We start from the raw sequence: 24,946 nt of genomic DNA, 5'->3' as shown, positions 1-24,946 counted from the left end.
TTATTAGCAGAGTTAAACCTTGCTGTATTTTCATGTAATTCATTAAAAGAAGGTACACCGCCATTTCGCTCCGACGAAACTGACTTGAACGCACCTCACGTCGTAAACACGACTTCCCACCTCGTACGTACGAACTTCCCAGGAGGACTTGAACGCAGCATGAGACGCAGATATATATGGGCCAGAAGGCGCCTTCTAGTGGTCTAACCCTAAGCCTACCCCTAATACCTAAATCTACCAATAACCGAAGCGTGTTATATTGACGCTAAAGGGGGGTGCCATGTGCGTAGGATTTAGAAGCAATGTCAAAAGTCACTATATGACGCCCTAGGATGACAATGCATTGAATTATATTATATTATATTATTATATTATATTATATTTCCTATTCATTTATCAAGAAAACCTCACTTTAAGCACATTTAACTCTCTACTTACATTTTTGAATAAGTGTAGGCCTAGTCTTTACTCCAATACATTTGTGAAGAGTAATGCAATCACTCATTACAATTTGCAGCTTTTTCTGCAGCAGTTTATTTCTGCTACAAAAGAAGCAATATCACATCTACTCATGATTAAAGGTACTATCTTGTGCGTTTTGCCCTTCCTCAACTTGTCAACAAGGCTACTTTACACAAATGCTAACTAATGCATTAGCACAAATGCTAACTAATGCATTAGCATGTTGTGAATTGCAGCAGATGTTTCATAAATGAGATGAGGACATGACTGCAACCAACGAGGCCGAAACCAGCACCAAGTAGGCTTTGACACTTTCATTTTACTTAACATTATTTTACTTATCCATTAAATGGAAGAGACATTTTTGAAGGATATTATTTTACTTATGCCCCTTTTGAGCCCTTGAGCTTAATTGAACTTGAGTATTTGTAGACATTTTAGAGACTGTTGTAAGACCTTGGTTCATTGCATTTTTAAGCAACACTTAAGTATTGTTAAAATTAGATACTATAGACTTTTACTCAGTTGGAATTGGTGACTTGTAATGGAGACTCTGAACATTCCATGAGAAGCTTTAGTTTTTAGTTTACTTAATCTATGTTTGTACAATAACAGCCTTGGTCAACCCAACATAACAGAACTATCACATTTCATTGGCACCCAGCAGTTGATAGTCATGTTGTCTGTGTTTCCCAACCCTGTTCCTGGCGGCACACCAATACTGCGCGTATTGTCTCTCTTATCAAACACACCTGATTCAACTCATCAGCTCATAATCAGATGGGTTAATGAGCTGATGAGTTGAATCAGGTGTGTTTGATTAGGGAGACAAAGAATACACGCAGTGTTAGTGTGCCGCCAGTTGGGATTGGGAAACACTGTTTTGGAACATGTTTCTGATTTGTAAGCAAATTTGCTCATTTGATCAGAGTATTTCAAAAGATGCAACCTTGATCTGTTCGGCCTGTTCTAGGCACAGAAGCTTGATTATTGCATGGGCAAATCACTTCACTGAAATCATGAGGTATGATTTAACAGTGTGCAACATATTTAAAGTCAGAATTCAGAATTATTTGAATTCATCACCCTGAAAGTCAGCATTAAAAAAAGTTTTGAATTTTGATTTTATGGGGATTTTAAGGCAATGTTTTTGGTTAAATGCCTAAAGTAAGGTATGTTAACATAAACTCAAGATATTTTCAAGTTTTAATCTATGCCATTCAATAAATAAATAATGATTTTATTGAAGCTTTTACTTGAAACATGTGGTTAATTGGCTATATGAGACTACAGAGAGCTACCACTAGTCTCGTTGTGTTTATTAATGCATTCTATTCAAACTCAAACTTTGAGGGCAAATGTACTTTTGCGAGTATGCGACCATGGTTTAACAGTTTGGCTTTTTACTTCTGCAAAAATGTACTAACCCACTGCACAATGTGACGTTAGAATGACGTCTTTTCTAATATGTAATTTTTGGTCGTCCAATTTCGGTCCACTGAAGGGATTGTTTTGTTGTAATGCCAGGCGACGTCTTTATTTGACATCTTTTGCACGTTTAATATTGAAGTCGGTGGGACCAAATGTCATGTGGACGTCTTTTCAACATCAAATTTAGTATCTTCTATAACTTCTATAACTGTAGTCCCATGTTTCAAAAAGATAGAGTATTGCTTGATTGCTTGATTGCTTGCTTGATTGATTTGATTGATTGATTGATTGATTGATTGATTGATTGATTTAATGACCACACAGCCAGGCTGGTGGAATTTGTTTTCAGTACAGCTCATTTCTTTGGTGCAGGTTCCAGAAAATACATTAACATTGAACATTAACCATATATAATACAATACCATACATATACATACAGACAAAACATACATAGGCATAAGGGGTCATGCATTTTTAAAGGATGTTATTTGTACCATGTATTTATATTTATGCATTTGGCAGATGCTTTTATCCACAGTGACTTACATTTTGCATTACACATTTACATTCCTGCTTTTCCGGGGAATCAAACCCATGATCTAAGCATTGCACTAGGTGGCTGTTTCACAAGCGCCAACGCTCTACTGTTTGAGCTACAGCATTACATTTTTGCATGTGTCAATTACCACCTTCTGCTTGAGACAATCAAATGCAGTTTTTGGAAAACTACCTTAAATAATTAAAAATAATTTGTATTCATATGTATTAATCATGTTGATAACAAAAATGTTGATATTTGTAAAAAAAAAAAAAAAAAAAATATATATATATATATATATATATATATATATATATATATATATATATATATATATATATATATTGCATATTAATCATGTAAATTCCCTGCACCTGGGATGTAGACATCCAAATGAGGTCAAAAAAAAAAAAAAAAAAAAATGACCCAGTTCAACAGTCAAATGTTGAACTTCAAATAGTGGACCTAGTTTGGACGTCGAATATGTCCAGAATTGGTCATGGACCGATGGACCCAATATAGACATGATCTGCATGTCTATCCGACGTCCAGTGTTTAGTGGGAAGGCTTCAAAATTGACGTGGAGTCATGGAACTTATTTTCCGTAATAATCCAAAAGCCAATGGGGATGCTAACTTCTATTTTGGCCTACAACAACGTTATCACTGCGGTACTTAAAAATTGTGCGTTAAACAACACTGACGAAATGTAAAATATTATCAGTTATATTATATTTATGTTGATTGGTCAATTATCATATTGTTCTGTTCTGTTTCTCTTTATTCTCAAACAAATTGTCTTTGTCTTAAAATAGGCTGTTTTAAAAAGTTTCTGTGATTTATATATATATATATATATATATATATATATATATATTATAGTTATAGTTAAGAATATCATAGACTAGCATGCAAGAATACAGTTTATCATTGGTCATTAGATGCTTCCACTTCAGGTCATTTTACTTCCACTCAGAAGAATAATTATTGACTAATCTAAAACTGAGGCTGATATTTCATCAATGTTCCTGATTTATTTGCTTTGAATTACTAAAGCCTGAGATGTAGCAACATGTACTTTGATGTCAGATTGTACCTTTATCTTCACTTGAGCACATGTAAATGTATTGAGACATTCATACTGTTTTGCCAAATGGCAGCCTAATGGAAGTATGTTTAAAATCCATTTTATATATTTTATTTCAAAGACATGATTGAGAATGCCACTGGACTAGACAATACCTAATTTAGCACTGCCATCTGCTGGCATTGTCTTAACACTTCAGGTGAACTGGTTTGCACTTTCAAAATAAATAAATAAAAGGCTGATATTCTTTGCCTGTACATAGTCATTCAAAATCTGACAACAAAAAGTAATATTGAATATCATTATATTTTAAACATGGACACAATGAAACAAAATGTAAACCATACTGGCATGTATTCAGACATTAGTCAAAAATAGGCATATAAAAGGCAGATTTGATATGTATTAGATGTCATATAGGCCTATTTTTAAATCAGTTTGGCCAAAATAATGTGTTGATATTTTATGTCACAATTTCATTATTGCTGTTTCCATATAGTGGGGCAGTTAAGCGCAAAAATCGATCACTTTGCGATAAAAGCATCAAATTTGGTAGGAAGGCTCACAAAGGGGGTCTGATCAGATTTAGGACCGTAGGCGTTTGAAATTTGACCCCTGGGGGTCATGGCGGGCATTTTTCAAAATGGCCGCCAAATATGGATTTCGTAATGGGAAAATGGATTAAAAGCTGCCAGAAACATAAAATAAAATAACACATTTCACCATAAATAGATGTAAATATGAGCACACTTTCACATAGAAGATCTTTAAACTTTAAAATATAAGATATGTTTGAAAATTTGCTCCTGTAATACTAAATATTACTATACATGGGTTCATGAATCATCTGTAAATTCATGTTATGTGATCAAAATTAGACATCATAGTGACAAGTGATTAAGAGCTGATCTTTTATCTTTTTGCCTCTTGCACCATTCATCAAAGCTCAGCACACCACTGGAGGAATGCATATTCATGTAATTGTCATATGCAGCACGTTGCAAAATGTACAATGCAGCCTCTGTTACTTGGGCCACTTTTAAGAAAGAGTCAGCTGTGCCTGTAATGTCTGCTTGAACAAGAGCCTCTACCCAACCACTTCCTTGGTCCTCAAGAATGCCATCTCAATGTGGAGACCCCCAAAAAGAATCACAATTTCACCATATCTATTTGGCCACTTCCACTGTATTTGCTTGGCCAAGGCAAATAGTGGCTGGTCAAAGGGGTGCACAGGGGTTTGCTCTGGATGCAAATGATTAATTGCATTTCTGATGACATCTATTGAGTGCCTGATCATTGCAACTGTGTGCATGATGTAATGCAGGTGGCATCAATGTCCAGTGACTGCTGAGTTGCATGGTATGCAGCCCGTGACAAATCACTGAGATCTCCAGCTTTGTCACTTGTTGATCTGACATATTGGTGGACAGACCACATGTGGACAGTTTTCATCTCTGTAAAGACTACAACATGATATAGCCAGCAGCCACATCACCCTGTAGCCCAAGACTGGTTGCCCACTGAAGCTAAGCAGGGCTGAGCTTGGTTAGTACCTGGATGGGAGACCTTCTGCGAAAGCCAGGTTGCTGCTGGAAGAGGTGTTCATGAGGCCAGCAAGGGGCACTCACCCTGTGGTCTGTGTGGGTCCTAACACCCCAGTAAAGTGATGAGGACATTATATTGTCGTGATGAGACGTTAAACTGAGGCCCTGACTCTCTGTGGTCATTAAAAATCCCAGGATGTCTTTCGAAAGAGTAGGGGTGTAACCCCGGCATCCTGGCCAAATCAAATTTGCCCAGTGGCCTTTGTATATATATGGAGATATAGGCCATGATGGAGATTCCCCTCTCTATTTAAATAAATGTAATGAATTAGTATTATTAATTAAGTTATGCAAAGGACTAGTCACATCTGGTCCTAACTGCTCTTCACCTGGTGAGGTGTCATTTGGGATCTAGCTCTATTTTACAAAGAGGCCAAACATTTGGAATGATACTTGGCCTCTAAAGCCAACATGTCACCTCCACTGAGCTGTGCCAGAAGCTTGATGTCATTGAGGACAACGGCACACTTTCGAACTTTTTCATCAATTTGAAATGTAGCAGCCTTATGAAGTCTCTCACTACCTGCAGGTTCTCTCCACATTAAGTCTTATCGATGTCATCACTGAATGAGGTTTTTAAAACTAATTTTATTCATTTTCTAGTGTCATGCTCATCAGTTGTAGAAGCTCTCTTCTCAGCTCTTTGTAGCATTTGATTGTTGAATCTGAGGCGACATGTATAATTTGTGATATTTTGCATTGTTCCTAATAAATGTGGCCTCTATACCTTGCCCTTTATCTAACTGTGCAATCTGTAAAGATATCGTTGTTTAAGTTAATCAAATTTTAATAGATTTTCTGCCAGATTTTTGTAACGTTCAGTATTGACCTGCCATTGGCAATTTGATGGGCATCCGAGTGGCTCTTGAGTATTATTCTGACAAATGAAACACAGTTCCCAGTCAGTTATTTGTGTTGGGGGATCAGTATATCCAGTATTAAATAATTTGAAGGTTTTAGTCATTGCATTGGATCAAAGTAGTTCTTGTGTAGTGGTCTAATTGTCGTAATCATGCTAATCGTGCTAATTTATGTTTTTCTTGTGAGGAAAACTCGGTCTACAATGTGATTTGTAGGCCTACCTACTAAACCACTTGCAAAAAATCCAGCAGGGCTCAACAGTTCTTACAATTAATATTTATAGTCAAGGTTAGAGCATTTGGAGAGCAAAGAAGTCGTACAAGAGCACAGAGTTACAATGAAATAAATGGGATGAATTGCAGCTAGTTTATACAACCAGCCTAAATTAAATTCTGTGGAAATGTACACCTATTTCACAGAATCATAACTCTAAATTCATGCAGACTAAAATTTATTTCATGTTATATTTGCCTGTCTGAGTTATGTTTGCTTACTTGCAGTATTAGCCTACACTATTTTTACTGAGTAACAGTGAGAAACACATCCAACTGACTTTGCCTTTATCTCACTTGTAGTCAAGAGTAAAACATCTCACCAGTTCCCTAGATTTTAAAGAGAATAATATTTAACTGTGGCCACCACAAGATGAAACCTACTGACTGAATAAAAAGGAGTCCCTGACAAACTACCCAGTAAAAATGATAGTATATGCTCACAATTTAATATTAAATATTTAAATGTACATTTAAAAAGTACATAATTTATGATAGATATCATAACCTCTTTTCCTTTTTGTTTAAAAATGAACTAGATTGTTTAATGATCAAATGTGCAACTTTTTTAATTGTTAATTTCTGTCGTCTATCCATTATGACATTATGAAATCCATATTTGGTGGCCATTTTCAATTTTTTTTTAAACATATCTTATATTTGAAAGTATAAAGACCTTCTATGTGAAAGTGTGGTCATATTTACATGTATTTATGGTGAATTGTGTAATTGCATTTTAGGTTTCTGGCAGCTTTAAATTCATTTTCGCATTAAGAAATCCATATTTGGCAGCCATTTCGAAAAATGCCTGACATGGCCCCCAGGGGCCAAATTTTGAGCGCCTACGGTCCTAAATCTGATCAGACCCCCTTTGTGAGCCTTCGTACCAAATTTCATGCTTTTATCGCAAAGTGATCGATTCTGATGAAAATCTGCGCTTAGCCGCCCCACTAATAGGTGCAATTTGTGATGGGAGTTGTGGGACATGTCCCTATTATTTTTAGGCTCATAAATTAAGAAATCAACATTTCCTTGATCCTTTGACCAAAAAACTAAGAAAAAAAAAAAACTGTATGTGTCAGAACCCAACAGCTTTTCTTACTGCAAAGTAGCTGTTTTCCCGAAACCCTATCATTAGTAGTACACATACATTGCACAGTGCACTTTCTCTGCAGCATGTTTCCAATCAAGGAAAATCAAGTCACCTTTATATAGTGCTATATACACAGTAGCCTACAGATTTCAAAGCAGCTTATAGCCGAGTCCCAAAATAGATAAATAGCCATGGATAAGATGCAGTAGGCATTTTTGAGGAAAATTACTTCAAGTGTTTGTTTCTATATGATTTTTAGGTTCTGAATCCATTTATGCCGTATAACAAGTTGTAAACATCACTGTTTTGGCATAAACAATAAAAACAAAATGGCTGCCAAAAAAAAAACATGCATTTATTGCAGTTTAAACATTTTTAAAGCATTTAAATAGTTTTAAAGCACTTATTATGTTTTAACGTTAGTGATTGTAATTGTTTTTTTTTTCTTTATATTATCTCTTTCTAGAATTACCTCAAATGAAATTACCTCGCCATTATTGCTCAAAAGATAAGTTCCTCTGATTTTGCTTTTTAAAATTGTTTCTCTAGCAGAGCTGTATAGAGACTTGTGATGTTGGGCTGATTGATAGTGTTAATTATTTGATGTATTTGCACTCTAATTTATTGAAGAGAATAACTATATATTTTTTTTTCTATGAAGACTGGGGAAGTGCAACTGGTGAGTAACCCCCTTGCATGTTTATTTATTTAGTTTACTTGTACTCAAACAGAGCTATATGGATTTTTATGACGTTTGGCTGATTACTTTTGCATGTAATTGCTTTCATTTATTGACATGTTTAATGCTTTCCAAGTTTTTGGCTTGCTTGGATGAAAAAAAATTGTTGTAGAGGTGTACTATGTTTCTTCTCTAAGACTCCAGAGAGGAGACCAAGCCCTTTAAAGACAAATAAGAGACAATCATCCTTTCCTCCTGCCCCCCTTCACTCATATCCTATCTTTTCTCCTTCCCTACTCTCCATTCAACCTCCTCCTTCTCTCCACCCTGTCCTCCTCCTTCTCCCCTTTTAATAACGTTTAGGGCAATGATTAATTTGTTTCATATCTTTATCATTAATCTGCATTTATACATAACTATTGGGAAGATATGCTTAAGAATCAATATGAAACAATGCCAATAAATTAATATTGTGATGTGAAATTATTTTTCAGATTGAAGTTATAAAGGGCTCTGGGGTGTTTTGCCAGGCAGAAGTGTGGAAAGCAGCCCTCCTTGCCACCTCTGCTACTGCCATGGTGTGGAATCTGCTGCTGGGGCACCTTTGATTTGGAGGTTTGGTACAAAACATGCTCCTAATCTCTTCTGTCCTTAAAAAAACAAGTCATGTGTACTTCTGTGGAGTAAATTATGTTTGTGTGCGGGCTTACCGTAACTTTTTTTACTTGCCATTGTTGCATTTTCTTGCACCTCAATAAATTGTGACGTTTATATAAAACACTCTTGCTTTCACAACCATTTCATAATTTTGAAATATTACTTTAAGGTGGGAAGCCAACCAGAGGGGATGGGGAGCAATTGATCACCCTTGACCAAATTAAAAAGGCAGCCATTATTGGTGAGTAAATGCATAAAAGTTTTGTTTTCCCTTCTCAACGCATTACTTTATAAGTTCACCACTTTAAGCTTACTTGTATCAATGTTTATTAGGCATCAATGGAGACTGTATAAGGGATTATTGTTACTATATCTGCTTGGAACCTATAATACTAATACTAATACTCAGTTCTTGATCCTAACTTTCCTCTTCTTAAGCCACATTTCTGATTTTTAAGAATCTTCAGAATCAGAATCTTCCAATTGACATGTTTACATGATGCATTTTTTTATTATGATCAGCCAAAAATAGGTCCAAACATGGGTCTCCGATCACAGCTGTACTTTAAGCACTTTGGGTTCCTGATGAAGTGCTATATTATTATTATTATCATTAATATTATTATTATAGTGACTTATTATTTTTGTCTTCTCTAGATGCTACATTGAAGAAGTGGCTGGCAGCCAGCCAAGGGGAGTTAGGCACATCTATCAATTCGAAGCTCTCGAAGCTGAGAAGATCAACACGATTTTTTTTTTTGATTGTTCTTAAGTAAATAAATAATGTACAAGTATACATTTTGGACTATTATTTATGTTGCCTAGTAGCTATGGGATTTTAATAATTATACAGGTAAACATGTAGGTGCATATATAGGCGAACATACAGTCGTGCTCAGAATTAATGGGACCCCTGGTAAATATGATGAAAACTGGCTGTAAAAGATAATTCTGCATTGTTTATCCTTTTGATCTTCCATTCAAAAAATTGGCAAAATTCTAACCTTTCATTGAAGCAAAAGAATTGAAAGTGGGGGTAAATCACACTATGAAATAAATAAATTTATAACAATAAATGTGTGAACAATATTTGAGATAAATAGGCTTTTGTGTACATAGAAATGTCTTAGATCTTTGAGTTCAGCTCATGAAAACTGGGGGCAAAAACTAAAGTGTTGCATTTGTAATTTTGTTCTGTATACCTGTATGGCCTGTTCACAAGAAATAGCTTGACAAGGATTTTAGGAGTTATTGGCTTATCAAAGACACACATCATCACATCATCTGTGATGATGACAGATGACAAATTCATCATTCCAAGAGGTATGGGGCCAGTAATACTGGAAAGATTAAATGCAGCTCATCAAGGAGTACAACACACCAAAGAACATGCACAGAGATACCTGTGCTAGCTAGGCTTGTCCACAGAGATCCGGACTATGGTCAAAAGATGTACAGCAGCTAATGTCCATGTTTGGCAGCAGCTAATGCCAAAGAACCAAATAGAGCCATTGAAACCCCATGAACTGCAAGAGCTCCCATGGTACAAGCTGGGTTGGTAATTTCTCCTTACTGTTGATTACTTTTCAAAATATCCAGCAGTTTAACAGATTCCTGACAAAGCTGCACATGCAGTAGTTAGACCCACGGTCTAGCTGGATGGCAGAGCGGTCCATAAAAACAATCAAGCTAATGCTAAAGAAAGCAAGATGGCTTCACATCTTGCACCTCTTTCACTGAGAAACAAACCGGTGATTGATCTTGGATCACCAGCTGAAATGCTTGTGGGCCGGGTGTTATGGAGCACTGTCCCAAAAGCCAGTGTGGCCCTGAAGCCCAAGCACCCTAAGTACAAAGCACTTATCAGTTCGAGGCACATGAGCACAGCTTTTGCCCTGTTTTTTTTTTCTCTTCCTTTTTTCTGGATGTACTTATTTTTTCCAGTAGAGGCCAGCAGAGACCACTGTTAATACAGGAAATGCTAGTGTTATGGGTATGGCTACACATGGTAATACTGAGTTTTACAGTTTTTTTTTTTTCTTCAAATTGCTTACACAAAATTTCTGAAACTATGGCTAAATTTCTTTCTTCTCAAACACAATTTATTTAAACTATAAACAGAAAATCAAGGGGGTAAAAATAATGTATTTATTTCTCAAAACTGAGTTGATTTTTATGTGATCAATTTATTTATACGTGTTTTCACACATGATCATTGGGTGATCAAAAGTTAGTTTTTCAATTTCAAACTGAGTGTTAAGCGTATAATGTACTTGGAGATATTTGTGAAATTATTACTCTAGTGTCTAATAAGCCCATGAGGGCTGGCCACCATGGTGTTTGACACTTAAATAAACAAATCAAACATTAAAAAAGTAATTTTTTGCTAAATTAATTGCTAATTCCCAAAATGAACAAGACCTATGAGAGATTCACACTGTCCTATATGAGATTTAAGTGATTAGAGCTTGTTGGGTTTGATTAAATGACTAAATTACATTATTTTTGCACAACATGATCGACTGCTCATTATACTTGAAATGGTTCGCCCAAAAATAAAAAGTGTCATAATTTAATCAACCCCATGTCATTCCAGACATGTGAGACTTTGAAGATATTTGAAGAATATCTAATCTTAGTGTTGTTTTTTTCCCTCCTTACAATGAAACCAGTGGGGTCCAATGTTATTTTTTGCACCCAAGGGACTTTCAAAAAGTTAGCCTGTAATGCTCAAAAGTCAAAATAGTTTGTTTGTGTACAAGCACGTATGTGTGTGTGTGCTTGCAGTTGCGTGGGTGTGCATGTATCCACAAATCTTTGCAAGCACACATGTAGATATGTGAACAATAACATGCTCCTGAACACTAACTATTTCTCTTGTTTTCGATCTACCGCATTCATTTTCAATGGATGGTCATTTTTGAACAGTATAAGCGTAGAGGTCACTTATTCAAAAATAAATACAAAGTCTGTCCTAATTGAATTAAAACAAGTTGACAAAAAGATTGAATCCAATACTTGGTGAACATATAGAGATTCATAAAGGTTTTTGTACGACCAGGAATACCACAAGTGTAACTGTGCCATTTTGTACCGTTTTAGTCTAATGCGATAACATTAACTAACATTTTCGGGAAAAAGAAAATACTCTCTTGTGTGTCTGAAACACAACCCACTCCCGAAATATGGTTTGGAACCACCTGAGGGTGAGTAAATGACGACAGAATCTTTATTTTATGTAAACTACCTCTTTAAGTATTGAACATTAAATGAAACGTGGCAACATTGCGCATTACACATCGTTTCCCCTCAAAGCAGATGCCACGGACACCAATCAAAAGAATCTGTGTTGATGTCTTCACCCATCACACAGTGGAACATATTGCTTACTAGTGGCACAATGAGCCTGGGTGACTTTAGTTACACGTTCCTGTGGACTGGCAGACTGTAACAATGGCTACAGAGGCCCTGGTCCCTACATCTATGTGATAAGGCCATGATCTGGTTTCACTCCATCCTGCTGGTGCTGATTGACATCCTTGAATGCAGCTTTTGATGCAAGGCTCCAGTTTAATTAAAGCATTTACCCAGAGATCTGCAGAGAGGTCTGCTGATAAATACTGAATGGAGTTCATCCACTGGTGTCCACGGCATGATGGGAACAGACTAGAACGTTGTGGCTGGATACGGTTAGGCAGGATTCTGAGTTTTGCTGTGTTTTCAGATCATTTTATTGGGTCTGGGTGAGGAAAGTAGTTCTGTGGAAGCCTTTCTGCCACAGCAAGCTCTGCCAACACGGTTGAGCCTCTGTGGCCCTGAGTAACGGGCAGTGTGAGATTTCACACGGTCGAAACATGGCACTGACTCTCTGGTGTCAGGGTGGCAGTGTTAGAGCGAGGCGGGATCAGCTCTCCATCCACTGGGGCTGATATCAGGGTGTCAGGCTACCTGTGTGGGCTTGCAGGAGTGTTATAAAGTCACTGGCAATCCATCCACCCGCTGTTGCGACCCCTGAACTCCATAGCCGTCTCTGAGCTTGAATGCTCACGGTTCCCTGTAGCTTTGAAGCGAGGCACCCTTGCGGTGCGCTTCTGTCCTGATGTGTCAGTGATGAAATCGATGGTGAAAGGGAAAGCTTAATGTAGACTTTGCTATCTGCATTCCGTGGCAACTGCTGCCCGACAACAATGTGCGCCGATAGCTTGTATGGCATCTGAGAGAGGGGGCCGAGTTGTGGACGGGCAGAAACAGGTAACAGATACCCTTCTGTCACCTGTTCCTTACACCACCACTGACAACAAGGACCCCCATTCACAACCCACCCGCCTATTCTTCCCTCCAAATATGAATAAGTAATCATTCCATCCAAGAGGCGGGCAGGGAACTTGGACCAGACCATTTCATGTGGCAGGCGCGGGTAAAGCGATCCCCCCATCATAGGGAACCAGAGCCGGAGAGGGCCTCTTCTTCAGCCGGTCTGTAACCCAACCTGTGGCTTTCGCTCTTTCTGTTTACCTGCTGCATCAGGCAAGCCCTTTATTCCAGTGAGTGGCAGCTCAGAGGGGCTCACTTTCACCTCTGTACTATGGCACATTGTAATATTTAATGGCAAACAAGATTGAGGGGAAGCATGGGTAACTGGACCCTACGTTTTCCACCAAGAAATGGAGGTTAAAAGGCAGTTTAATCTTGACTATTGTTGTACAAAACACACTCTAGTGCAACATGTTTGCATGGGAATATCTGTAGTGGTTTGCCATGAAATAAATATTCTAAATTTTACTCAGAGAACAAGTCATGGGTTTAATTCATTTGAAGTGCTTGTGCTAAGAGTTACACTTCCAGATTCCTGCTATCTCTTGCTCTGGTCATCCACATTGATTTTCTAAAAGAGTTTGCAGATTTTCTTTCAGATTGATTGGTTAATGAGGATAGCGCGTCAGATTGATTATCATATATACCGTTGATTGTTATTGAAGCGATGCATTAGGACTTGAGTTTAGACTCACTAAACTCTTTTGGGATCAAACAAAATGTCAACAGTCCAGGGGCCGGTTTCACAAAGCTATTTTAGACCGGTCTATAGTGTTAGACAAGTCTAAAATTTGCTCATAGACTAGTCTAATGCAAGTTAGACAGTTTCACAAAAGTAAAGACTGACTTAATTTAGACCAAAAAAATTAGACACCTTACCCCCAGGCTACTGTAACTTTGGTCTAAGACTCTATGTTACCTTGGCAACCAACAGTAGCAATCAGTTACATTACAAACAGCCAAAAGAGAAGGGAAAATGGCTCATAATTTGTGGTTTGCTGACGAAGTAATGGAGAGAGCTATGAGAAGGGAAAGGGTTTCGCAGTAACCTACTGGAAATATATAATAATGAGGACTTTATCAGTCGGTTTCGTTTGCCCAAGGAAGCTATACTGAGTCTGACTGATGAATTAGCTGAAGTACTGAGCCCTGCCACTTCAAGAAGCCACAGCATCCCAGCATTGCTAGAGGTTTGCACTGCGTTGAGATTTTATGCAACAGGAACGTTTCTGAATGCTGTTGGTGACACAGTGGGTCTCAGCAAAGCTTCTGTGTCACGGGTGGTATACAGGGTATCAAGGGCACTTTCAAATAAGCTCCCTCAGTTTCCAAACCAACTGGCTGAGCTGAACAAAGTCAAAAGAGGGTTCTTCAGCATAGCAAGATTTCCCAATATTGTTGGAGCAATTGATGGGACACATGTCAGAATCCAGGCTCCAACAGCTCATGAACATTTGTTTGTGAATAGAAAAGGATACCACAGCTTAAACATTCAGGCTGTTTGTGATTCTGATCTACGGTTCCTCAACTGTGTGGCCCGCTGGCCTGGATCAATTCATGACTCTCGAATTCTTCAAAATTCTCAACTTTTCCAAGCATTTGAGCAAGGCATTATTGATGGGGTCCTGTTGGGGGACTCTGGCTACCCTCTAAAACCTTGGCTCCTAACTCCCTTTCTGAATCCTACTACACCTGCACAGAGAAACTACAACGCAGCACACTGTTCAACCCGTAACACTGTAGAGCGGGCATTTGGTGTACTGAAGAGGCGTTTCCATTGTCTACATGGGGAATTGCGAATGACACCTGACAGAGTGTTTAACATCATCTGTGCGACTGTTGTGCTGCATAACATAGCGAGGTAGGCCTACCTGAAAACAAACAATTTAAATTGATAGCCATTTTCAATAGGCCTAATTGAATAACTATTTACCACATTCTACAATTATAATCATACTTGTTTACTTCTTAATCATTAGGGATCTACGCCTACCAGACCCTCAAGGAGAGGATATCAGAGATGACAATCAAAATGAACTGGAGAACAGAAAAGATTTAGAGGAGCAGAATGGAACCGGTCGATATGTGCGTCAGATGTATGTTGACAGGATTTTCAATGTATGAAACAACAACAAAAATCACATCAAAGTGGGCCACAACAGTCTGTCTTTACCTATTAGGCTTAAATGAGTAGCAACCAACTTAATAAATATATAGCTAAATATATATTTATTTTTTGAAGTTTTCTAAAATGACATACTGTTCATTCAATAAATTAGTACAATAAATTATACAGCGTTTGTGTCTCTTTACATTCATATCAAAATCCTCAAAGTTATTAAAAGTACAACATATCTACTCTTAAACTCATTCAAACTCTTAACCTGTGTAAAACTAATAAGGCAGATTAGAAGTAGGTCTACTCAACATATTAACTTTTGGAAACAGCTTTAAAAAAGTATTAAGATATTCACAACTCCACTGACTGTTTTTGCAAGTCTGATTTTAATTTATCTCTCTGAAGCTGTAAAACTTCAATCTCGAGCAGCAATTTCCTCTCTTCCAGTTCAAGATTTCTGTATTGTTTGTCTAGCACCATTGACATAGTTGTTCCTCTCGACACTGATGTGCAAACCAAGGGAGCAGCAGCTGTAGCTGATGCTGATTCTGACGCTGACTCGGACTCTTCATCTCGCGTCCCCTCCCGTCTCTCACCCGGCTCCTCCTCCACTGCCTCACTTCGTTCCCAAGTCAAAGACAGGGTCACTAAAAATCAGTACAGACATAACAACCCGATCTCACGACCAAGTCGTACGAATTCGACGAATGATTAAAAAGTGGCTAATTCGTAACAATTCATACGACCTCACTCGTACGAATTAATACGATTTTGCTAAATCGTACATATTTTACGAATTGGCCAATTCGTATGAATTCGTACGAATGACCTACCCCTGACCCCGCCCCTAAACATAACCATCACGTGGGTTTAGACAAATCGTACGAATTAGTACGAGTGAGGTCGTATGAATTGTTACGAATTAGCCACTTTTTAATCATGCGTCGAATTCGTACGAATTGGTCGTGAGATAGTGTTGGACATAACATTACCTTACTTACTTGTACTTCATGAATCAGATTCCTACATTAACATAGCTTCCTTGTATTATAGGCAGAAGCAGTATGTTTAACGTTTATTTTCTGGCTAGCAAGCTTACCGGTTCACATTAGCATAACTTACATCAACTTTACATCGACTTTATTAGCATCAACTCGACGGCAATGAAGCAAAAGTAAAAACCAAACTGATTTCTTTAAAACAATCACCCGCAGTTACCTGTATTCTCCTCTTGATTGTCTGGCTCTTCCTCTTGACAAGGCGGGATGCTGCTGTCAGTGGCTGAGGGAACTCCGCCGGTAACGTCGCTGTTGACGCCGCACACTCCACTTTCCCGTCCTCCGCTTATCCCCCAGAACATAGGCGACTGTCCGCCTTATACTGTATAGTCATTACCATTTCTGTGGTGTCCTTAAGTTTCTCTTGGGGTCCTCCTCCCGTTTTTGGGTTCTTTCTCCTGAATATTTCTTTTTTGGCATCTTGTACCATGTTTTTGTACCTTTTTTGTACGTCTTTGACGCTCCGCTCAACGGTTGGATTAACGCTGTTTACTGTCGTCGCAATCTTTTTCCAAATTAAACACTTCTTTTTATTGCTACATTCTCCGTTAAATTTTCCCAGTAAAATGTCCTTGTAACTGTTATACTCCTCCAACAAACACATATTTTCTGCTGGTGTAAACTGCACTGAACGGTTGAATGCACTTACTCGATCCGCTATGTTTTTTGTTTTGAAAAGTGTCTTATTTTACCCAGAATGCATTGCAATGTGGTCCTACTTAAGATAGTCAGAGTCTTAAGTGCTTTGTGCAACGGTCTAATTTAGATGTCTATCTGAAGTCTGACTATCTACTATATCTAAGCCATAATCAAAGTCTATCTTTGTGAAACCGGCCCCAGGGGTTACAGTCCCACCATACAGCAGACCAGGGGTTCTCAACTCTTGCCCTCCGGGTCCACTTTCCTAGCATGGATAGGAGCAGCAATAACCCCCTTGGGGTGAACAGAACAGAACCAACATGAATGTTTTGCAGATATCATTATTTCAAGATTTAAAGTACAACATAATTCGAGAATTTATTCTGATTCTAGGGGAATCAGAATGTCAAGTCCTGACTGACGAGAGGAGCTGGGAATGGAGGAGGGTAATGAGCTCCTGAGAAACGAGAGGAGCTGGGGATGGAGGAGGGTAATGAGCTGATGAGAGCTTGATTAATGTGACCTGCCAGAGCAAACGCTACGCTTGATATTTAGACAGGTTTTTTTGAACAATATTTGAGAGAAATAGGCTTTTTGTGTACATAGAAAAAATCTTAGATCTTTGAGTTCAGCTCATAAAAAAAGGGGCAAAAACAAGAGTTGCATTTATAATTTTGTTCAGTGTACATATTTATGAACTATACCATCAGCCTATCGTCCAACCCTAGGTGATGAGGTGTGCCTTCCCTCTCTCCCAATTCACTGTCATGCCATGTTCATTTGGCTTATGTCATTTGGGATGCACATAGTGCAGGTACTGCCTACCTACACAGCACATAGTATAGACTATCCATTGTAGGCTATGCATCGCCAATGACTAAAGCCAAATGAAAATGGCATGACATAATTTAAACAAATCCAACATTCACTGTAATTACCCCCAATTTCATAGTCATTACACTCAACTTTGACTTTATGTATTTTAGAAAGTTATTGCTAGGCAGCAGCTATCTGTAGAGGAGAGAAGGAGAAGAAACAGGGAATAACAAAAGAAGCTGAGAGAGAAAATACACAGTGAGGCAGAGTTAAAGGAGGAATACCTCATAAAAGGAAAAAAAAAATGTTTATCACAGTGCTCAGGATTGTTATTTTTTGGACCAAAGAGTTAAATAAAGTTGTTAAGCAAGAAGCCATTGACATGAGTGGTATACATTTTGGAATTGTATGTTGTAAAGAGGCCACAGTCACCACCGTCAGATTAATGTCACCACCGTCAGTTCTAAAGTCACCACCGTCAGAGGGAGTTTTATTTGTTTTAAATGAATATGCTTGAAATACGATTCTTCAGTGCTGTTGAGTTATTTAAGTTGAGTTATTTTTATTTAAATAAAACAACATTACTTTTACTATTTAGGCTTAAAGTAAACGTTGTATGATGTTAGATCTTTTAAAGGAGTACAGGCGAAACAGTATAAAAAATGAACAAAAGTGAATATTCAACATTTAACAGCATATACTGTATGTGTACTAAGAATCTTCAGCCACTGCTGAATTCCACCCACCTTTTTTCTCAAAAGGGACAAACATATCGTCGCCTGAGACAGCAGAGAATAGCCAGCGTAAGCCAAGAGTGTGTAATATTGTCACTGTTTCTGTACCACAGTCCATTATAAACCACATCATGGATACAGTTTACAAAGCCATAGTCAGGTGAGGATCAAGGGTCTTAATGTATAATAAAATAATAGTACTCGGCTGATTGTCTCACAAACGTAACCAGTACATTTCTCCCAACATAGCAAACCCATACAGTGAGGGAGAAGAACCACATGAAGCAATGCAACTATATAATTTTTCTAACAGGGTAGTAAATGTTAAGCTGGCTAAATATGAGCTGTTACTGTGGCTGAGCCGGTTAAAGCGTAAAGCCTTGTTTAAACTCAACGCGTCCGCATGAGCCCAAAGGTGCGCGCGGCAAAAATGACATGATTGTAACAGCGTGGCACTTCCGCATCCCAGAGACACCATTTACTACACACAAGGCTTTTTTTGTCTGATTTTGAAAACTCTTCACGATCGACTTAAAATGCTTCCAAAATTGACTGCGATCGGCAGGTTGGTGATTCCTGTAACGTTATTGTTTTACGGTCAATGACAAGAGTACTAATCAGCTGTCTAACTAACATAACCAGCACATTTAGCCCCACATAGCGAGGCCATAACACAGCGAGGGAGGACTAAGTTACATGAAACAATCCAACTACATATTTTACACCACTGACAAGGGAAGTCACTGCTCACGGTGTTTATGGCTAGTTTTCAGAAGTTGATCTCAGCATGCGGGCAGGGACATATGTATTAATTCTGAGAAGTAACAAGATGTTAGATCATGACAAGCCTTGAAAACTAGGACAAGTATTTTAAAGTGAATGTGATAGATAACAGGGAGCCAATGCAACTGCTGTAGGATGGGAGTGATGCGAGCGGACATTTTGTTCAATGTAAGGGCACAAGTAGCTGCGTTTTTAACTAGTTGAAGGCGATTAATGAATTTAGTGGGTAGGCCATAGAACAAAGAGTTACGGTAGTCCAGATGTGAGGTTATTAAAGCATGGACAACAGTTTCAGCATCTTTGAGATTTAATGAAGGTTGTATACGGGCGATACAGAGATGGAAAAACAGGACTTATCAAGCTGATTAATGTGGGGTTTGGAATTACATAGTAGCCCAAGATTGCATATAGTTGTTGAAGGATAAACTATGTCAATATGAATGGAGAATTCATGTTGGTAGGATACAAGGAATTTCATTTTTCATTCAGTTTTATAAATTTTTGAGCCATCCATGCTTTGAGATCAGATAGGCAGGATGTAATGGAGGGTGGAGGAAAAAACAGAATTGGAATGAACAGAAAGATACATTTTGTATCATCAGCATAACTGTGGAAATTAAGACCATGACGCCAGATAATCAGCACGTAGATCAAATGTATGTATATCTATGGAGAAGTCAGTCATTGTCAAGAAACATCTAAAATATACGTTTCTTAACAATATTTTTTTTAAATCCAACATTTCTTGTCATATTTTTTTAATAGTGGCCCAGATAGCAAACTGACATTGAATCAACGTGGAAATATGACATCGAAACAACGTTGATCTGACATTGTTTTGCTCATCGAATTAACGTTGAACCAACGTCAGACGCGTCATTCTTTCAAAACTCACGGGAAATCAACTTGAAATCAACGCGTTGTTTCAACGTTATGAAAGCAAACCAATTTTCGATTTTCATTTAGCTTTGAAGAATGCCGCGTCTGACGTTGGTTCAACGTTAATTCGATGAGCAAAATCAACGTTGTTTCAATGTCATGAGAGACGTCGTTTCCACGTTGATTCAATGTCAGTTTGCTGTCTGGGGGGTCCATGTTTGTATTAAAATCATTTATCGTCATGGCTTGAAAAATGTGCAGGGATGTCTGCAATCGTTTAATATTGAAAATACAGTCCAAATCCAATCTCCAATAAATGCAGTGCATGCACACTATACCATCTGCCGAACTCCGTTTACATGACCGGACATGACAGCCGCTCCAACATAATGTCTCAGGTTACGTATGTAACCCTTGTTTCCTGAGACAGGGAACTTTGTGCAACAAAGTATATATATCAGACACATCCAGAAAATGCTTTATATGTGTCCAGAAGTTCCAGTAGCATCAGCTCTTTCAGAACAGTTAGCAAATCCTAGAAATCTTTCCTTTACCTCCAGCTTCTCCGTGTACCTCACACACACAGCCATTTGTTTCTCTTTAAAACTGCATGCACTAGAACAGTACAAAAAACATTCTCTTCGATCATGTTGATTATCTTGTCTTTGACTTAACAAGTAGCTATTTCTTAAAATCAATTGTGTGTATCATGTTAGATTGAACAGGGCATTTAATTGAGTACAGAAAGCCTTGTCACACCTGGCGTAGTCGCACAGCCCTGCATGTTCCCATGATTTGCAGAAGTTTCTCTCTCATCTTGCCCTCTCAGTGCAAGTCCGTTTTCCTACAGACCCCTTTTGTGCCGACGTCACAGTTACGTCACGGCGCTAGCTGGAGGCAAAACAAAGTGAAAACTGGAGGCGCCAATACAAACCAGCACAGATTCGGCTACATAATAAGGAGCTTAAATTATTGTTATTATTATTAAATGTCATCTTGTTGTGTTGTTTGGTGCAAGAATTGATGAAAAATGAATATGCTGTATCTGGAATTTTTATTTCTAGAAAATATTCACATCATTAAAATCACACCGTAATGTCACTCTTTACATTGTCGTCGTCTCTGCGCTGGCTCGGCAGAACTGCGGATCAAGTCTTGTACAGGACCATATAGGCATCTAAATATGTATATGTTTCTCTTTACGATCGGTTTCTCTATAAGGTAGGTAAGGTAGAAGTCAGGCCACTCAACCGTGGTAATGTAACGTTAATCCTGTCAGATTGTCCATGAAACTTCCATAATAAGCCTTTATCTGGGTTCTACTATGTTCTAAAATGTACTCACAAAGCTGAACTTGTGGATGAATATTGTACTCACAAAGCTGACCTAGTGGATGAATATTGAATATTGAACTCAAAGACACCTAGTGGATGAATATTGAACTCACAAGTGCCAGAGTGGTAGTAACAAGATGGCTGACCACATGCTGTTTTGTTGAGCTGGAAACCTATCCAAAACAAAATCGTCTTCTCAGCCAACCAGCGGTTGGCAAAATTGTGTATTTTTGTTAATCTATTTAGTATTAGTTTGCTGAATACCTAGTGCGTTTTATATTCTTTATGGATAAATTAGCAACTTTGAGCTAGTTCAAAAGACGATGGGCCAAAAATTACCCTTTGGGTGTATGGGTTAAACAAATGTCGGGTCAAAAATGAGGGCTTGAACCCTTTGGTTCTTTGAGTAACTTTAATGGAGAATGGCGACAGCCCTGTATTTGGCTAAAGCCTTGAACTAATTTTATTTGTATAATATATGTTTCTAAGTTACCTCAGTAGTACAGGGCCAGAGACTGATAAAGTAGCATATCTTTTCAGGGAGTATGGCTGCTCCCTTTTCAAGACAGGGAAAGCAACAGAGAAAGATCACTGTAAGACAAGTATTGGAGAAACTTAAAGTTGATGATAGTGAATTTGGCCCTGAATTGGACAGCAATAGCGATTCTGATGATTAGTTTCAACCGCATGAGAGTGATGGTGGTGAATCTTCTGCCCAAGACAGTGACTCATCCAATGACTTGTCCAGTGATGAAGATGTGCCGTTTGCCGAGACTGCTAGCCCACAAATGGAGCCAAATCGTGCCGCAAAAACTTGAAGAGGTTGAGTCGTACCGGCATGCCTAAAGCCCAGTGGGTCAAATTTGGCCCTAATCCTAAATAAGGGAATAAAAGGGTTAAAATTGAAAAAGTGGATATTTTGGTGTTCAGTGAACTTATAGCAGTAATTTAATGCTTAGTTAATAATTTTCCAAAAAGGAAAGGGGTTCTTGGGTTCTCCAGGGTTAAAGTGACAGCAGCCTAATGATCCTGGTGCCGTCTGTGTTATTAACATTAATCAAACAACAAAAGTCAGTAAGAACATTCACTCTCTGATCTTGATTGATTAACTTTTGTATTTGTAATGTATATTTTATTTATAAAGTGCAGTGTTATTTGATTACAGTTTCTGTAGCTAAATACTAGACCTACCTGAAAATAATAAAACTGTTTATTTCATTTGTATCGTTGTTCAATATTTACATTAAATATTTGTTAAATTGTGTTATTCTATAAATATTTTTTTTTTCCCCGAAATGGCTATATTTTGATTTTTTCCACTTTAACAAGTCTCAACACGTCTCTGTCGACCCATTTGAAAAGAACTCAGTATTAAAAGTATTTAGGCAATGGTATATTTTGTTTTTTTAAGATGTGATAAAATTTTTTGCCGTTACAGTATCTCAAACAATCAGAATATAGCTTCCACAGTTTCCCTGGATCCCCTCACAAGTTACCTCTACACACATTACACTTTCAGCTTCACACTAATAAATACTGCAGCCAGCAATGTTCAGCATCAATAATTCACTGTCTTTCCAGCTGCTTGTCTTGCAGGTCAAAGTTACCCATGTAGTTAGATACTATTTTAGCCATATTTGTGATAGAAAAAAAAGATTTCATATTTAACAAGTCATTGTACGTACTGTATGATAATATGCAGGTCTATTGTAAGAAAACTTGCACTGACCTAGATGTGCTATTTCTGTGTGCTATTTCTAGTTTTTCCAACCATAAACCTTTTAAACAGACTAAGAAGTCATGAGACTTGTAGAGGTCATGGAGTCATGAGGAGGATTCCTTCTTTCTCTCTAGCTGTTTTTCTCAACTTCAACAGTATTGCCAAATTGAGCATTCAATCACTACCAAGAGAAAATTTCTGCTGACGGTGAGAGGAACTTGTACTTGACCTCTTTGTCACATTTCCAAGCCAGTGAATATGCTTATTGATTTCTCATGCCCGATCAGTGAAGAGGAAAATCCACACTGCGAAGCTCAACAGAGTCCAGAGGCTTTTAGATCAATTCTTTCCCTGGAGAACCAACTTTTCATTGATGATTTTATTATTGGGGAAAGTGAGAATTCACTTCTAAAGCAAGTACTCTAGGAAGGCAGAATTATTCAACTTTGGCGCTTTGGGTTGGAGAAAAGCACACTATAAATAAAATCGTCATCAACTTACTTTGATTCAACTGATTTTCAACACTAGAAGTTTGTGTCACAGTTAATGTACCAAATGTTACCTAAAGGGTGATCAGGCTTTTCAAATATATAATAGTTTAAAAGATGTGTCTTCTTTTGGAATAAACTGTTTACCTTGTAGGAAAACGTTTCGGTTACGAATGTAACCCTTGTTCCCTGAGTGGGAACGTAGACGGTTCGTCGGATGACGACGAATGGCTATCAGCTTAGAATGCCTATCAGCTTCGAGCAATATAAAACGAGTCTGCGGATTTTGCATGGCGTAATTCCGCCTCACCTTGTGAGTATAAAAGGAGGATGCCGGCAGAATACAGACATGTTTCTTCACTGAGGAGCCAAGTCTGAGGTCAGGCGATTCCCACCCAAGGTAGAGTGGAAAGTGTCAGGAAGATGGAATGTCTCTGTTCCCTACACAGGGAACGAGGGTTACATACATTTATGCCCCAGGAGCCTCTGAAGGAGGCTCCTGGGGCATATAATTCAGGATGCGAACCCCGTGTTCCTGGAGGGGAACAAGGGCTGCCTCAGCAACCTTCGTGACGACACGAGGAGACAGGGCTAGGACAGGAAAAACCACGTATTGGTATGCCTGCCCCTTGAAAGCAAACCATAGGAATGGTCTGTGGCAATATCTGCTCTCATGATAGGGGCGTTGCCAACGACCATAGGGGAGCGGACACCACTGAAGGAGGGAGGAGACATCGCGAACTGAATCACTTAGCCAAGCTTGATCGTCCAAACGACCCAGCGGGACAGGTTGCGAAGCTCTAGCCAGGCTCCCAATGACTGTACCAGCGGGTCATATGAAACACAGACTTCCCATCGCTGGTGCAGCGAGGCGGAATGATTAGCCCGGACGTGGAGGACATAGCAGCCTGGTGTGGGGGCACAGTCATTGACCTCGTCCTGACAGAGGAGACCAGGACGAGGGAAAGGACGAACGACATCCCTAAGCAGCCGGTCTTGCTGGAGAGGGCTGGGGTGTCCTCCCGCAGATGAAAGCTGCTGCTTGGGCCAGGTGGGAGGGGCGGGAGCCGCGGGAGGGTCGAACAGTCTGAGGCACCTGCCCGGCCGAATGGGTGGCGGCAGCAGATCGAAGGGGCAGGATGTGTTCTATGGCCTCAGTCTGTTTCTGAGCAGTCAAGAACTGTTGGGCGAAGTCCTCGACTGCACCGCCGAAGAGGCCGGCCTGGGACATGGGGGTGTCGAGCAGCCAGGACCACTCGGCATCCCCCATGTCAACCAGTTTCAGCCAGAGGTGTCTCTCCTGGACCACAGCTGTGGTCACCTTCGTTGTCCAGAGGGCAAGGTTGGTGGTGGCGCACAGCTCATCGAAGAGCTGGGTC

The 24,946-nt window shown here is 38.8% G+C and overlaps 1 protein-coding gene and 1 long non-coding RNA gene across 2 annotated transcripts; one reads left to right on the top strand and one right to left on the bottom strand.

The window, feature by feature from the left end:
- Nucleotides 1-7,677: 7,677 nt before the first annotated feature.
- Nucleotides 7,678-9,477, top strand: LOC148981621 (uncharacterized). The gene is made up of 4 exons (XR_016168166.1): nucleotides 7,678-8,026; nucleotides 8,521-8,641; nucleotides 8,853-8,924; nucleotides 9,341-9,477. It is a non-coding gene; the product is annotated as an uncharacterized LOC148981621 (long non-coding RNA).
- A 5,624-nt stretch (nucleotides 9,478-15,101) lies between these two features.
- LOC148981620 (uncharacterized) lies at nucleotides 15,102-24,547 on the bottom strand. Its single transcript, XM_089129766.1, is given in 5 exon segments — nucleotides 15,102-15,763; nucleotides 16,335-16,494; nucleotides 16,497-16,831; nucleotides 24,209-24,282; nucleotides 24,393-24,547. Coding segments are annotated over 5 exon segments (1,020 nt in total). The 3' UTR covers nucleotides 15,102-15,467.
- Between the last annotated feature and the right edge of the window lie 399 nt (nucleotides 24,548-24,946).

Source organism: Pimephales promelas, chromosome 4 (assembly GCF_988280905.1).
Source record: "Pimephales promelas chromosome 4, fPimPro1.hap1.1, whole genome shotgun sequence".
NCBI classification, from domain to species: Eukaryota; Metazoa; Chordata; class Actinopteri; order Cypriniformes; family Leuciscidae; genus Pimephales; species Pimephales promelas.
Note: the sequence above shows the minus strand (reverse complement) of the source record. Positions and strands in the feature narration are given on the sequence as shown.